The following is a 15,997-nucleotide window of genomic DNA, read 5'->3' on the forward strand; positions in this document are numbered from 1 at the left end:
TCCAAATACTTTGTTTTAGTATAAAAAAAATTAAATTACTTGAAAATGTTCACATTTATAAACTGTCCTTTTACAAAACATATGAATAACCTGAGCAAATATGAACATCCTGAAATGTCTACAAACAAACCAAACAAAAAACAGTCATCTGGAATTCATGTCATACATTATAGTGTAGTACCAGGGGGTCAAACATGTGGTCTGCGGGCCAAAACTGGCCCCTTAATTCTGCCTGTGGGATTAATGTTCGAAATGCAAAAATTACACTGAAGATTTTAAGTCATTTTAGATATTTTAGTTTAGGGGTCAGAGCAATATGGTCTCAAATGGACTGGACAAATAAAAAAATAGCATTATAACTGATGACCACTCTAAAGTTTAGTTTTAGTGTGAAAAAGTAAAATTACATGATGAAAATGTTAAGATTTACAAACTATCTGAACAACCTGGAGTTTCTTAAGAAAAATCAGTGTAATTGTGCCAATATTCTGCCTGTTATTAAATGTTTTGTATATTTGTAGATCCACTGTGATCTGGAAGTTGTAATGTACAGTCACAGAAAAAACTATTAGACCACCCCTTGTTTTCTTCAGTTTCTTATTCATTTTAATGCCTGGTCCAACTAAAGGTACTTTTATTTGGACAAATATAATGATAACAACAAAAATAGCTCATAGTAGTTTAATTTCAGAGCTGATATCTATCCATTTTCCATGTTTTCTTGATAATAACCAAAATCACTTCAGTTCTTCCATCAATATCTATGGCATTGTACTGACAAAAACAGTGCTTTTAGGCATTCCATGTTTTCTTTTCTGTCTGTTTTAGTCACATGTGTTACGCCCCGGCCTAGGGGTTTACCAGGGCGAACATAATATTGCTCACTTTTGTCCCCTCCCAGCTCCCAAGCACACACATCAGTCAAAAGAACTAAAATACACAAGATTTATTTTTCTCAACAACTAAAGGAGGGTTAGGGGAGGGTGTGGCTAAAACAACAAACAAAATATCTTCTTCTGAGTTCAAAAGTGAATTACCTAATTCAAAACAAATTCAAGAAATAAAATACAGAAAACTTACCTAAACTCCCTGACCAAAAAACAGGAGAAAAGGTCAAAATAAAAGAGCCAACCTCCCCTACCAGAAAAAGGGTCAAATTTACAAAAACTCTATTTACAACTATATACAAATACAAAAGTCACACTCGAACACACAACTGAAAATCACACACAGGAACACACGATTGGGAGCTGGCAGGAGGCAAGAGAGAGCGAACTGAAGATCCAGGGCCATTTTTAAAGGGGCCGGGCAATCACACCCCATCAATCAGCAGCTTACCTACATGAAAAACAGGACAGACACAAAAAGGGCACAGCACACCTACAGGACGGGGGAGAACACACACACTATACAGAAAACATATATACATATACAGATAAATAGACAAATTATGACCCAGGGTCATAACAACATGACACACACAGGAGTTAGTACTGGACTGCATAACCATTGCTTTTGATGACTTTTGATGGTCTAATAATTTTTTTCCACGACTGTACATGTGTAAATGATGAACTCAGGCAGAATATTGTTAAAATTGCACTTATTTTCTTAAGAAATTTGGATAGTTTGCAAATGTACAGGATGGGGAAGCAAAATTTACAATATTTTGAGGCAGGGATTGAAAGACAGTGTATGACCAATTAGTTTATTGAAAGTCATGAGAATTTATTTGCCACAAGAAAATTGACATAATAGAAAATGTTTTTATTCTATGTGTCCTCCTTCTTTCTCAATAACTGCCTTCACACGCTTCCTGAGACTTGCGCAAGTGTTCCTTAAATATTCTGGTGACAACTTCTCCCGTTCTTCTTTAATAGTATCTTCCAGACTTTCTCGTAATAGTTTTGCTCATGGTCATTCTCTTCTTTACATTATAAACAGTCTTTATGGACACTCCAACTACAGTCTATTTTTGTTAAACCGCCCGCCGTTATACCGCCATTTTCGCTCACCGCCGACCAAAACCATTGCACAAAAATCCCCAATGCATTATTCCATTAGCTACCGCCATTTCCGCCTATCGCCATCCGCCAGCCCAGTTCCATGCACAAACAACACTTATACCATTGATTTCCCGACCGTTATACCGCCAGCGTAATTGCCATCGAGTACACATAAATTTTAACAATGCACTGAAACAAATGCGCCAGACGCTGATCGCGACAAGCTACGAGTAGGTCTACAGAACGGCCACCGTTCATTTATCGCAGAACACTCAGTAGGTCAGGATGTCGGGAAGAGGACGTGGGATTAAGCCAAAGCCTCAAGATGATGGAGTGTCATTTCCCGACACGGTATAATAATGCTTAAAATGTTTCCCCACTTTAAATGATCCCTTACAACATAACAGAATCAAGATTTATTTAGAAACGCAATTAGAACGGGTTAACGGAGGCAGCATAGACATCATATAGTAAAGACATGCACATTATGGACGCAACCCGTTGTAACGCCATTTTCGCTATACCGCCAATTTGGCCGTGAACAGAAGTTGGCGGTATAACGAGAGTAGACTGTATTTTGAAATCTCCTTTGGTGTGACGAGTGCATTCAGCAAATCACACACTCTTTGACGTTTGCTTTCCTGATTACTCATATGGGCAAAAGTTTCTGAAAAGGTATGGATAATAGTGTTAGGTATGATTATGACATCAGTATATGTTTGGTTTCAAAACAATTGACGTAGTGCCTGCTGAGAAAAAACAACTAAATGTTCATTGTAAATTTTGCTTCCCCACCCTGTAAATATTTTCATAATTGGATGTTATTATTTTGCACTAAAAGACATAAATGTTCTGTTATTATTTGACTGGTCTGACCCACTTTAGATCACACTGGTCTGTATGTGGAACCTGAACTAAAATGATTTTGACACCCCTGTACTAGCATTTCTTCTTGCAACTTTTCCAATAGATTTGAAGACTTTCTTTGCTCTTTCCACCACTCCTAATGGCTTCACACCTTTCTGCATGGCTGCCCGCCTCTGTTTTAATGTGTCAAACTGCCGCCTCAGGTCGCCGAGAGCTGGAGCGTTAAATGCATCCAAACACGCATGGAGAGGCCGGCTTTCATGTTCGCCTAAATAAAAATGTGCGGAATAGACGGTCGATAATATGCGACATTGAAAGTGCTACTTCCTTCAGGTAATCCTGCAAGAATCTTGTGTTTTAATCCCTTTTCACAGTCTTCTTCTGGTGTCTAAAACTATCAAGCGTGACTGGAAAAACTTCTAAAATTCATCCTCCAAATGACTGTCCTTATTAAGCGTCTTCATTAAATAGAGTTAAACATAAGAGGCACAAATAACTAGCTACAAGTTGCACTGATTATGTTGTCTCTCTTTGGAAAACACAATTAACCTTTTGCATATTTGTGTGTTTTTTAATGATTTCAACTTCTGAGCAAAGTACTTCAGCACCGTGTGACTGATTTGTTTATTCAGCCGCAGGAAAAAGTGAAGAGAAGAGACAATTAACCTCCTTTTGTCGAGTGGAAATGACTGTGATTGTAGTCACTCTGATGGACCCTCGGTGCCATCGGATTGAGCTCTTTTAGATTCAGGTCATGGAATCAAGTCAACACTTAATGTTAAATGCAGTTTTAACCCTTAAAGACCCAAACATCCACCATCGACCCAAACCATCCACTGATGTAAATGTTTAATACCTGTTTCCACTAATCCTATCAATCCATGTCAATAATTGGTGTAAAATGCAGTTATTCATCTTTTCATGGTTATCAGATATGACCCATTTGGACGTTCGGAGGCTCCGTAGTTACCATGGAAACACCATCATCTATTCAATGACAGTGGATGGACACTGGGTTTATGTCTCTGAGTACCTAGAAAAGTGCTACATAAAACCGATGTATTATTATGTTCGGTTAATGATAGACTTTACTGAAGAAGTCACTTTTTCTTCAGTTTTCTCTGTTTTTGATATAATAACCCTCAACTTTACTATTTTTTTAAATGGACATCTGCATGATTAGTAAATTAAATATAGAAAAATACCAGATTTTCACTGAAAAAACACAACATACAGAAGATAATATTACAATAAATGGTGACAAATCAATTAAGGAGGGATCAATATGGAGGGGAAATTTATTTTAGGAGCGGACACAAAATAATAAATAATGTGATAAAAACAAGCAAAAATGTGCTAAAATAAAGTGAAAAACAATAAAATTAGCAACAAAGTGAACAAAAACAAAAACTGCCAAAGTAATGAATAAAATGAATAAAAATTAGTAATAAATCAAACAAAACAATAAGTGACATTAACAAAAAAGCCACAAATTGAACTAAATTGGGGACGAAATGAGCCATAAAATTACAGAAACCAGTAAAATAATAAATTCAGAAAATTAACAAAAGTGAATAAGAAAATTCACAAAATAATAATTAACATAGACAAAATAAGCAACAAAATGCACAAAATTAATAAAAAACTGAAACATCGATTCACCATAAGACCCTTGGAGTTGGATCAGTGACAGTGGATGGACACACATGTTGTTACATTCAGTTATTGATATCTTTGCTGAAAAAGTCACTTTTTCTTCAGTTTTCCTTGTTTTGACTTAATAATCTTTGAGTTTACTCGAAGCTTTAATGTACATCTACAATGATCAGTGAATTAAATATAGGAAAATACACAACTTTCAGTGAAAAATTCAAAATACAGAGGATAATAATATAATAAATGATGATGAAGGTCACACTAAATACAACTACTTTGTTTTATAGAAGCTGTTTTTCTCCCCCTGAGCATCTAATTTAAGTGTAGGAAATTAAATATAGTAATTTACATGATTTGCAGTGAAAAATGCAAAATACAGAAGATAATATTATAATAAATGATGATAGATCACTTAAGAAAGGTTAGAGAGAAAAATATTGCCCCAACAGTAGCACTGGGTCTTTATTAGTCAAACATCCCTTTAACATGGGCTTAAATGACAGAAATGCCATGTATTATTTCCTCCTTTATTACTTTAATCAGTGAGTAATCAGGAAATATAAGATTTTCTTCATCCTGCTCCTTTTTGAGCATGGATGTGTATATGTTTGTTCACCTGATGATTATTGAATGTCTGCTAATGAAATGCACAACCATGAACGAAATAAATGAAATTAAATAAATAAAGTGGTGAGCAGAATTGATAAAGTCCATTTTGCAGGTGCGGCTGAAATTTAGTTTGATAGCAGGAAACGATTGGAAATGTATTTATCCAAAGACAAATTCAGTGTAGAGGATGTCAGAGGTAGAGCAGTTTCCTCATTAGACGAGTTGAATATGCGTCCAGAAGCAGAAGAAAAACCTTACGTCATATACTGTAAACATGTCCGATCCACACCTAAACAAACGCATGAACATCTGTTTTCTTACAGATGTTGTAAGAAAGAAGAAAACAACAGATGTAAAAGCAAAGACAGGGAGATCATCAACATGTAATCTAATGTTTAAGAAGAGGTTTTTAAAAGAATGAATGAGTTTTAGGTCCAAACGTGGGCTGATTTCCACTAACACTGGATCTTACATACGACTTGGTGGTTATATTTTATTATTTTTTGCTTTTTTGGTACGTTTTTCTGATGCAAATCTGAAGTAAGACAATGCAAACGCTCACAGAAGACGCTTTGTCTGTATCAAATACCAAACACAAATTCTTATTCCTAAATACTTTTGTTCATGTGAAGGAAAACCCAACATGTGGCACCAGGCAACAGCTCAACATGCAATAAGTTTCCAGGCATTCTGTATTACATTAAAGCATTATTACATTATGTTTAGCACAAACGATTCAGTGTTTGTATGAGCTCATCAGTTATAATTTAGAAATAAAGAAAAAAAAAGACCCAGTACTAAAAAACAGAACCTGTCTGTGTCTGAGGATGATGAAATAAAAGTTCAAATAAATACTTCTGTAGCAATATTTACAAGTGTAGTGTTCATTGTTACATTATAAATGTAATAATGAAGTTTTAGATTTACATCCTGTTTGGCTGAGGGGAATTATGGAAAAGTTAGTGCTGAACATCAAATTAACCAGCACATCATTAAATAAAATAATCATTAGTGTCTATTTTTATCGGTAAGAGCATCAGGCTAATGAGCTTTTTGCTGCCTTTTATTTATCTGTTATGTATATGCATATTTTAATTAGTATGAGATAAATGCGATGCAGGGCAGTTCTCTGTAAGTGGTAGACTGTTTATACTGGGCCCTGACATGGTTTTTCTGTTTTATTCAAGCTTTGTTTTAATTAATATATGAAGTCGTGTCAGAGATGATCCCGAAATGGTGTTGCTGTTGCTGTTTATGTTTAATGATGTGCAAAACAACGGCAAATTTCAGATGCAAAAAGACAAAAAAGATGTAATGAGACATGAATGATCCAACAAGATGAAAAAGTTGCAAGATGTAACAGTCACAACAACGTGTAACAGTCGCAACAAGATGTAAAAACTGAAACAAGACTGAAAAGTCATAACGTGAAAGATGCAACAAGATGTTAAAGTCACAAGACAAAGAAGTCGCAACAAGCGTTAAAAATCTCAACAAGACGAAAAGTCATTAAAAGATGTAAAAATTGCAACAAGATGAAGAGGTAGCAAGATGTAAAAATCGTAAAACAAGATGTAAAAATTGTAACAAGTAAAAGTCACAAGACAAAGAAGTTGCAACAAGAGTTAAAAATCTCAACAAGACATAAAAGTCACAACAAGATATATAACTTGCAACAAGATGTAAAAGTTGCAACAAGATATAAAAGTTGAAACAAGATGTAAAAATCCCCATAACACGTAAAAGTCACAAGACAAAAGAAGTCACAACAAGAGTTAAAAATCTCAACAAGATGTAAAAGTTGCAACAAGATGTAAAAGTTGCAACAATACGTAAAAATCCTAACAAGTAAAAGTCACAACTAGACAAAGAAGTTGCAACAAAAGGTAAAAATCTCAGCAAGATGTAAAAGTCACAACAAGATATAAAAATTGCAACAAGACATACAAGTTGCAACAATACGTAAAAGTCACGACAAGATGAAAAAGTTGCAACAAGACATATAGAAGTCGCAAATCAAGATGTAAAAATCGTAGAGACAAAAAAGTCATCACATATGAAAGATGCAACAATATGTAAAAGTCGCAAGACAAATAAGTCGCAACAAGAGTTATAAATCTCAACAAGACATAAAAGTCGCAACAAGATGAAAAAGTTGCAAGATGTAAAAGTTGCAACAAGATGTAAAAGTTGAAACAAGACATAAAAATTTTAACATGTAAAAGTCACAAGACAAAGAAGTTGCAACAAGACTTAAAAATCTCAACAAGATGTAAAAGTCACAAGATATAAAAATTGCACCAAGATGTAAAAGTCACACCATGAGAAAAAAGGGTGCAAGATGTAAAAGTTGGAACAAGGTGTAAGAGTTGAAACAAGACGTAAAAATCCTAACAAAATGTAAGTCCCAAGACAGTCAGTAAAAAAGTAAAAAATCTCAACAAGACCTAAAAGTCGCAACAAGTCGTAAAAGTTGCAACAATACGTAAAACTCACGAAAAGATGTAAAAGTTGCAACAAGACACAGAAGTCGCAAATCAAGATATAAAGATCGCAGAGACAAAAAGTCATTACATGAAAGATGCAGCAAGATCTTGTCTGTTTCTACATGTTGAAACCTACTGAGTATCTGCCATGTGATTGGTCTGTCAGATACAGCTGAGCAGACGTACCTAATAAAGTGGCCAGTGCCTATAAAAACGACCTGAGCTGCAGTTCGTCATCGTCTTCTCCCTCTTTTTCTACGTTATGCTTTGCTGACTGGTTTCAGAGTTAAATGTCAGTGGTCGTCGTCCTCTTTCCTCCCTCAGGTCTGATCCGATCCCGTGTGCGAGGAGCCAACACGGCGTCGGCCGCCATCCTGACCTTCCTGGACAGCCACTGCGAGGTCAACGCCGACTGGCTGCAGCCGATGATCCAGCGAGTTAAAGAGGTACGGACCTGTGGGCAGCCTCGCCGCCACCAATCACACTCTATAATTAGACCTTTAACCCATAAAGACCCAAGACCCAATGAATATTTATATCCCCGAAATCAAGTTCCGGGGATATAATGGTTTTACCACGAATGCCGCCGCCAGATCTCCTTGGTTTTTTGGTGATAACTACAACAGATTTGGTTGGATTTCTTCTCCTTGATAACCAACATAGTGGACCCTTAGTGGAAGAACCCTATGGATTTCAGCTTCTCGATCAGTATTATAAGTCATCCACATGGGGCCGCTGTTATTGAAAATCAGTTTTTGGACATAAATCAAGAAATAATAGGCCGATTGAGATCAAATTCGGTTCATGTTGATGATCTTCCAAATGTCCATGTTCTGTCTGCCATCCAGAGTTCATATGGGCTCATTTTCATTCACTAGGTGGAGTTTTGTGGGTTAAATTGGTTCTCTAACCATTATTCTGACACTATCAGGTCCATGTAGCTGAGTTCATATCGATTGTCTAACAATTATCATGGATAGATTTATATATAGCAGATTACTGGGGGGTATTTCGGGGATATACCCTTGGTGTTGGCCCCTAACAGCGTAAGCCTTGTTCAAGAATACATTGTTAGATGGGTAATTCAGAGACTATTTCGTTGAATTTCCACAGGTAATCACAGGCCCGTTAGCCGTCAACCAAAACCATCTACTGATCTAAACTGTTTAACCCTTTCATGCATGAATTATGAGAACCTTAATCAAGATTTTTTTTCCTGAGTGTTTTTATTCCTCTTTAGGCATGAAAAAAAAAAAAAAAATGTGATTGAATTTTTTTTTTTTAAATCAACCTGTTTTTCATGGAGTTACAAAAATGTCCACTCAGTTACACCATGAATTTTATTCTTGAAGCAAAGAAACATGTATTTAAAACCCAATATCATAAAGTGATATGAAAACTGTGAAATGAAACCATGTTTAATGCAGCTAATCTGATGTTTTCTCACATTTTAACATATTCTAATACTAGTTATTACTCACTTCATGGAGATAATATGCAAAAAATAAATATTAACAATTGATTTCCACTCAAGAACCAATCAAGAACAGCAAAGTTACAATAATGGTATGAATTGCAGATTATGAGATGATGCGTAAGCGTCCACTGTGTTGGTTGATATGGAACTAAAACAACAAAACCCATGAATATTCAAGATTAAAGCTGTAGAGTAACTGTCCACTGTAGTGACCACTATGCATAAAAGGGTTCATTCCTGTTGATCCACTAATCCTATCAATACATGTAAATAATTGGTGTAAAATACAGTTATTCATCTTTTCATGGTCATCAGATATGACCCATTTGGACATTCAGAGGCTCCGTAGTTACCATGGTAACAACGTCATCTTCTACAACAATGATTCACCAGTAAAACCCATGGAGTTGGATCAATGACAGTGGATGGACACACTGGGTTTATGATCAGTTCATGATATTTTTGACTGAAAAAGACAGTTTTTCTTCAGTTTTTTCCTGCTCTACAATAATCTTCTATATGATCAGTGAATTAGATATAGGAAAATACATGACTTTCAGTGAAAAATGCAAAATACAGAAGATAATATAATAAATGATGATAAAGGTCACACTAAATACGACCACTTTGTTTTATAGAAGCGTTTTTTTTTTTTCCCTGAAAGTTTTGTTTCTACTGCTGTACATACGTTCAGTTAATGATGTATGTAATGATGATTTTATTGAAAAAGTAAAATTTTCTTCACTTTTCTCTGTTTTAAATATAATAACCTTTGAACTTACTCTGAGCTTTAATGAACATCTACATGATCAGGGAATTAAATATAGGAAAACATACGACTTACCCTAAAAAAGTGAAAAATACAGAGGATAATATTATAATAAATTGTGATAAATCACTTGAGAAAGGTTCAATAGAGAGAACAGTTCATTTTGGACTGGGTCTTTATGGGTTAATATAAGCAGTTCACACACATGCACACCCGAGTGTACACACATACACAACGCTAACACACATTAAGGAGGTGGCTTAAGGCTTTTCTTTTCCCTGTGAAGTAACACCTCGGGGGATTTTGGTCCTTTTTCAGCGCTGATTTTATTGGCTATGACGTAACACACTGGCACTGCATGTTTCAAAGTCAACGCAACTTTTCATCATAAATTTGACAAATTACACCACATGTCACACTCCTTTACACATTAAACTGGAATTAACTATAACCTCTGGTACTCATCTGCAGCCTTAATCTTATGAATATTAGTCATATTAGTCGTAGCATTTGCAGGGTTTTTCATTTCCTCAGTGCATTTATTCAGCTTATTCCCTGGTTGGGAACTACGGAGGCTGGGCCGGCAGTTGTACATGAAAGCGTAAAGGGATTTTGGGATATATCTGCCTTTACTGAAGTTAAAGTCAGCATTCAAAATAGATGGTGGATCAGTTGTCAGAGGAAAATGATGAACAAGATGAAAGTGATGCAGGAAAAACTGAAATTTCAGGTTAAAAACAGCTTCTATAAACCGTATTTAGTGAGACCTCCCTTTGCACATAACATGTCTTTAACCCTTTTGTTCAGATAATATGAGATTTATGGCAATTTTACAAGGTTTGATATTGGTAAAAACTGAAGAAGAATTTGAAAAGTTGAGCCACAAGTTAAAAAAAAAATCAACATGAAGCAAAAATAAACAGAAAAAGAACAAAGTGAACAAAATAACCAACAAAATGAACAAAATACTGAACAAAATGAATAAAATAACCCCAAAAAACAAACAAAATTAACAAAATAATAAAGTTGAATCTAATAATAATAATAATGATAAGAATACATTTCATTTGAAAGCACCTTTCCCAAAACCCAAAGACACTGTACAGCAAAGGATAAAAAGACAATAAATAAAATACAAAGGAAAAACAAGTGCAAGTAAGTAAAGTAATCTAATCTAAAATTATACACAAAAATCAATAAAAGTAACTGAGATAATCAACAAAATGAATAAAATAATAAACAAAATGAACAAAAATGTACAAAAAAAAAAAAAAAAATTTACAGAAATAAACCAAATAATCAAGTTTCATTCATCTCATGTCAGATGTTTCTTGTGCTGTTTATTGTCACGGGGTCAAAGGTCACATTAAATAGTGACTTTAATCTTTATATCAGATTTAATTCAGTTTTTTTGTGTCTTTTAAGGCTGTGCACGTTTCCTGTATTTTCTTGTTGTATGTGAAGAAAAGAGAATAACAAATAAGCATGAATGATCATTTCAGCTCTGAAGAAAAACCCCAAATATAATAATGGAATAAAATAATATTTTATTCAAAATATATACAAAATATATTGTCTTAAAAGTAAACGAATGAACTCAACATAATTAATTTGTATCATATTATAAATGAAACAAGTTAGATCTGTCTGGATTCACAGATGATAAATAAACCAGGTGTTCACAGTGGTTAATTAGTATTATTACATAAATGTTATTATTACACGGTTAAAATCTGAAAGTCTGAAAAATATGCTAAAACTTTAACCCTTTTGTTCAGACAATATGAGATTTATGACATTTTTCTGATGTTTTATACCAGGTTTGATTCAACTCAGAGGTCACATTAAATAGTGACTTTGATCTTTACAACATGTTTAATTCTGGGTTTTTTTGCATCTTTTAAGGCTATGCACATATTTCCTGTATTTTCTTGTTGTATCAGAAGAAAAGAGACTGACAAATAGATATGTACGATCATCCAACCCTGAAAAACAACACAGATAAAGGTGGAATTAGACTTTTACACACAACTATAGATGATGACTGATGATGTTTCCATTTTTCCCTCCACCCATCTGACCCTTGTTCTAGTTTGTTTTCGAGTGCTTTGGTCTGTTTTTTGATTTGTGTTGTGAACTGACAGTGTTTGCTCCCGCCTCGGGCTGCGCGCTGTGTTATTTTTCATCCAAAACATTTTTTTTGTACGCACAGGGAAGATTCCCTCAGTCACCACATCCAACAAATTAAATTATGCAGCCCACCAGGGACACTATCCTCACTATCCACGCATCAGTGTTTCCCAATTCAGAGCGAACATGCGAACAGGATGAAACGTTAAACCGGCCACTCTTCATTATTCGGAGGATTTGTGCCCTGCCATTTTTAATTTCGTTGGCATTTTCACATGAACCTTCAAGGGCATTTTGGCCATGAGCCCCTCGCTGTTTCTCCTCAGACTGCTTTTCTGTATTGATTTCACAAAGTCATCCGTGTGCACTGCATGTAAATGTATGTATGTATTAAAGCAGGGTTGTCAAACTTATTATCTTTCAGGTTCCACATTCGACCCAATTTGATCTGAAGTGGATCAAACCAGTAAAATAATTACATAATAACCTATAAATAATGACAACTCCAATTTTTTATCTTTGTTCTAGTGCAAAAAACCCCCATTAAATTATGTAAATATTTCCATTTACAAATTCTCCGAAATAAAAAAATATGTGAATAACCTGAAAAAACTGAAATTTCTTCAGAAAAATAAGTGCAATTTTAACAATATAGTGCCTCAACTTAGTATTTCTACATGTGTATTACAGATCAGATCTACAAAGACACAAAACATTTAGTAACAGGCAGAATACTGTTAAAATTGCACTTATTTTTCTTTAAACATTTCAGGTTGTTCGTATTTGTTCAGGTTATTCACTTTTTTTTGTTAAAGGACAGTTTGGAAATGTAAACATTTTCATAATTTAATGTTTTGTGGGGGGTTTTTACACTAAAACAAGGACAACAATTTGGAGTTGTCATTATTTATAGGCATAATGTAATACTATTTTTTCATATTAAACCAAGAAGAAAATTTTGTCTCATTATTTATAGGTTATTATGCTGTTATTCAGGGTTCTCGTGGGGTCTAAAAAAATCTTAACAGTCTTAAATTTACAAATCTGCATTTAATACCTTAAAAAAATCTTTAAAAGGTATTAAATTTGATCTGATAGGTCTTCAGTTCTGTTGCCATAAACATGTTCACTGAGTTGTGTTTAAATGGGTTTGTTAAACGTCCAAACTGTAAAGAAAGTAACATTAGTTGCCTCAGTTCCACCTCTTCCAACCCAATAATTTATACAGAAATTAGGAAACAATTATCTCTAACTTTGCAGCCCTCGGTGTGAAATGATTTGGACCGGTGGAAATCAAGGCATTAGAGTAAATAAATACATTTTCCTAATTTCTAGGAGTCACAGATTTTTGCCAATAGGGGGGTGAAATGGGCCGTAAATTCTGTTCGAAATAGTCTTAAAAAGGTCTTAAAAAGTCTTCAATTTAACTTGTAGAAACCTGTAGGGACCCTGTTATTTTACTTAAGCTCATATTGGTCTGTATGTGGAACCTGTGGGCCAGATTGGACCCTTTGGTGGACCAGTTTTGGCCCATGGACCACATGTTTGACACCCTGCACTAATAGGCACTTCTTATTTTGTGTCATTATTATTACCCTGCCCCCGAAGGGGAGGTGAAGGGTATTGTTTTTGGTTTGATTTGTTTGTTTGTTAATACTCTAACAGCAAAACTATTGGTTAAATTCATACCAAACTGAGTTTACAGATTACCAGTGACCCAGAATAGATGTGATTACATTTTGGGAAAAGTAGGTCAAAATTCACATTTATGATTCTTTTAACATCTTTTTTTCTCCCATTTGCTTATAATGGACAAAATTTCAAATGTCTATAAAAACATTAATTTTGTTTCAATTTACTTCAAACTTGGGACATATATAGAGGCAACTGATATGACATCAGCACACGCATAGACATGATGACATCAGCTGGATCAATACCAAAATAACTTATAATATGTGCAAGGGGCGGAGTTTGTTGTGCAAGGAACCACTTATTTATCGGTTATTACGCTGTTATTTTACGTTAGCTCATATTGGTGTGTATGTGGAACCTGTGGGCCTGATTGGACCCTTTGGCGGGCCGGCTTTGGCCCACGGGCCTCATTTTTGACACCCTGCACTAATAGGTGCTTCTTATTTTGTGTCATTATTATTACCCCACCCCCCGAAGGGGAGGTAAAGGGTATTGTTTTTGGTTCAGTTTGTTTCTTTGTTTCTGTGTTTATTTGTTATTCACATTTTACATTAAAACTGTTGGTTGAATTCATACCAAATTAAGTTTATAGATTACCAGTGACCCAGAATAGATGTGATTACATTTTGGGAAAAGTAGGTCAAAGTTCACATTTTTTTATGATTTTTTTTTACATCTTTTTTTTCTCCCATTTACTTATAATGGACAAATTTTCAAATGTTTATAAAAACATCAATTTTGTTTCAATTTAGTTCAAACTTGGTACTGATATGGAGGCAATTGATATGACATCAGCACATGCATAGACATGATGACATCAGCTGGATCAATGCCAAAATAAGTTACAATATGTGTGAGGGGCGGGGTTTGTTGTGTCTGGAACCACTTCTTTATAGGTTATTTTGCTGTTATTTTACTTTGACCAAAGTGGACCCTTTGGCCACATGTTTGACACCCTGTGCTAATAGGTGCTTCTTACTTTGTGTCATTATTTATAGGTTCTTATGCTGTTATTTTGTTTCAGCTCATATTGGTTTGTATGTGGAACTTACACTTTGCATATTCATCCCGTGGACCAGATTGGACCCTTTGGCGGACCAGTTTTGGCTCAAGGGCCTTATGTTTAACACCCCTGTATTAGAGACACGTAAGCATGTGTGTGTACTGGGGTCTGAGAGGCAGTGGAAAGAGATCCTCGTCACCCTCTAATGAGTAATGGGCTGTTTTCTGGCTGCCTCCTCATTCCCCTGACATTACTAACCTCTGACGGAGCTCCAACAGCCACAGCTGCTCCCAAATCTGACGGCATTGCCATCACTGGAAACCCTTCCCACTGCATCTGCAGGAGCAGCAGCAGCCGTTTGATTTCACATTTTTATCAGTAATCACCTCTCCTCTCATGTGTGCTTCCACTAACAGTCTGACTGAGCCGCCTCATTTTGTCATCCACTCCCTTTTTATGTGCAGTCTGCTGATAAAAGGGCTTCGACTCTTAAGAGAGGAGGACAGAGAAACGCTGTAGTCACCAGCGTTTTCACTGCAAAAAAGGGAGTTTCAAGAAAAGGGAAAGAGCCTGGTTTTGAAAGTGAGTTTTGTCGAGCATGAAAGTGATCTAGTTTAAGAAAGAACGCACCAATCAGCTATAACATCATGACACTGACATTATAGAGAAGTGTTAATAGTACAGTGGAACCTCGCACTACAAATTTAACATGAATGACCTTATTTTGGGATATGCTCATTTTAGGAACCAGTTTTCCCCACTGAATGAACTGAAATGAACACCCCAAAATCTTTTCTAAGGGTCTTTAAAACAGAAAAAGTGCAGTTAGAAATAAAATAACAATTATAAAAACAAATAAACTGGTGTTATTAACTTATTTAAATTCAATCCTTTATTAGTTTTGTATAAAAAACACAAGATTGAAGTTCAAGCATCTTTCAGGCAGATGTAGCAATACAATACAAAAGCAAAACAAGTGATGTCAGGCACAGCAAACCCTGCCCCTCACATGTATTGTAGCTTATTTTGGCATCGATCCAGCTGATGTCATCATGTCTATGCATGTGCTGATGTCAGCATAGACATAGACAGCATAGACACATTTCAGCCATTATAAGTAAATGGGAAAAAAAACAAAAAAAATTGAAAAATTCATACAAAATTTCAACTTGGACCTACTTTTCCCAAAATGTAATCACATCTATTCTTGGTCACTAGCAATCTATAAACCCAATTTGGTGTGAATTCAACCAATAGTTTTGCTGCTTAAGTGTAAACAAACAAAGAAACAAACTGAAC

General features: G+C 35.2%; 1 protein-coding gene across 1 annotated transcript in view; it reads left to right on the forward strand.

Moving 5' to 3' along the window:
* galnt16 (UDP-N-acetyl-alpha-D-galactosamine:polypeptide N-acetylgalactosaminyltransferase 16) overlaps window positions 1–15,997 on the forward strand; it is a gene marked incomplete at its 5' end in the record, with an annotated part of 97,918 nt that overhangs the window by 40,946 nt on the left and 40,975 nt on the right. Inside the window, one exon of the mRNA XM_030125946.1 lies at window positions 7,949–8,070. Within this exon, the coding sequence (XP_029981806.1) occupies window positions 7,949–8,070 (122 nt within the window). The remainder of the gene's footprint in view (window positions 1–7,948; window positions 8,071–15,997) is intronic.

Source organism: Sphaeramia orbicularis, chromosome 22 (genome assembly GCF_902148855.1).
Source record: "Sphaeramia orbicularis chromosome 22, fSphaOr1.1, whole genome shotgun sequence".
Classification (NCBI taxonomy): Eukaryota; Metazoa; Chordata; class Actinopteri; order Kurtiformes; family Apogonidae; genus Sphaeramia; species Sphaeramia orbicularis.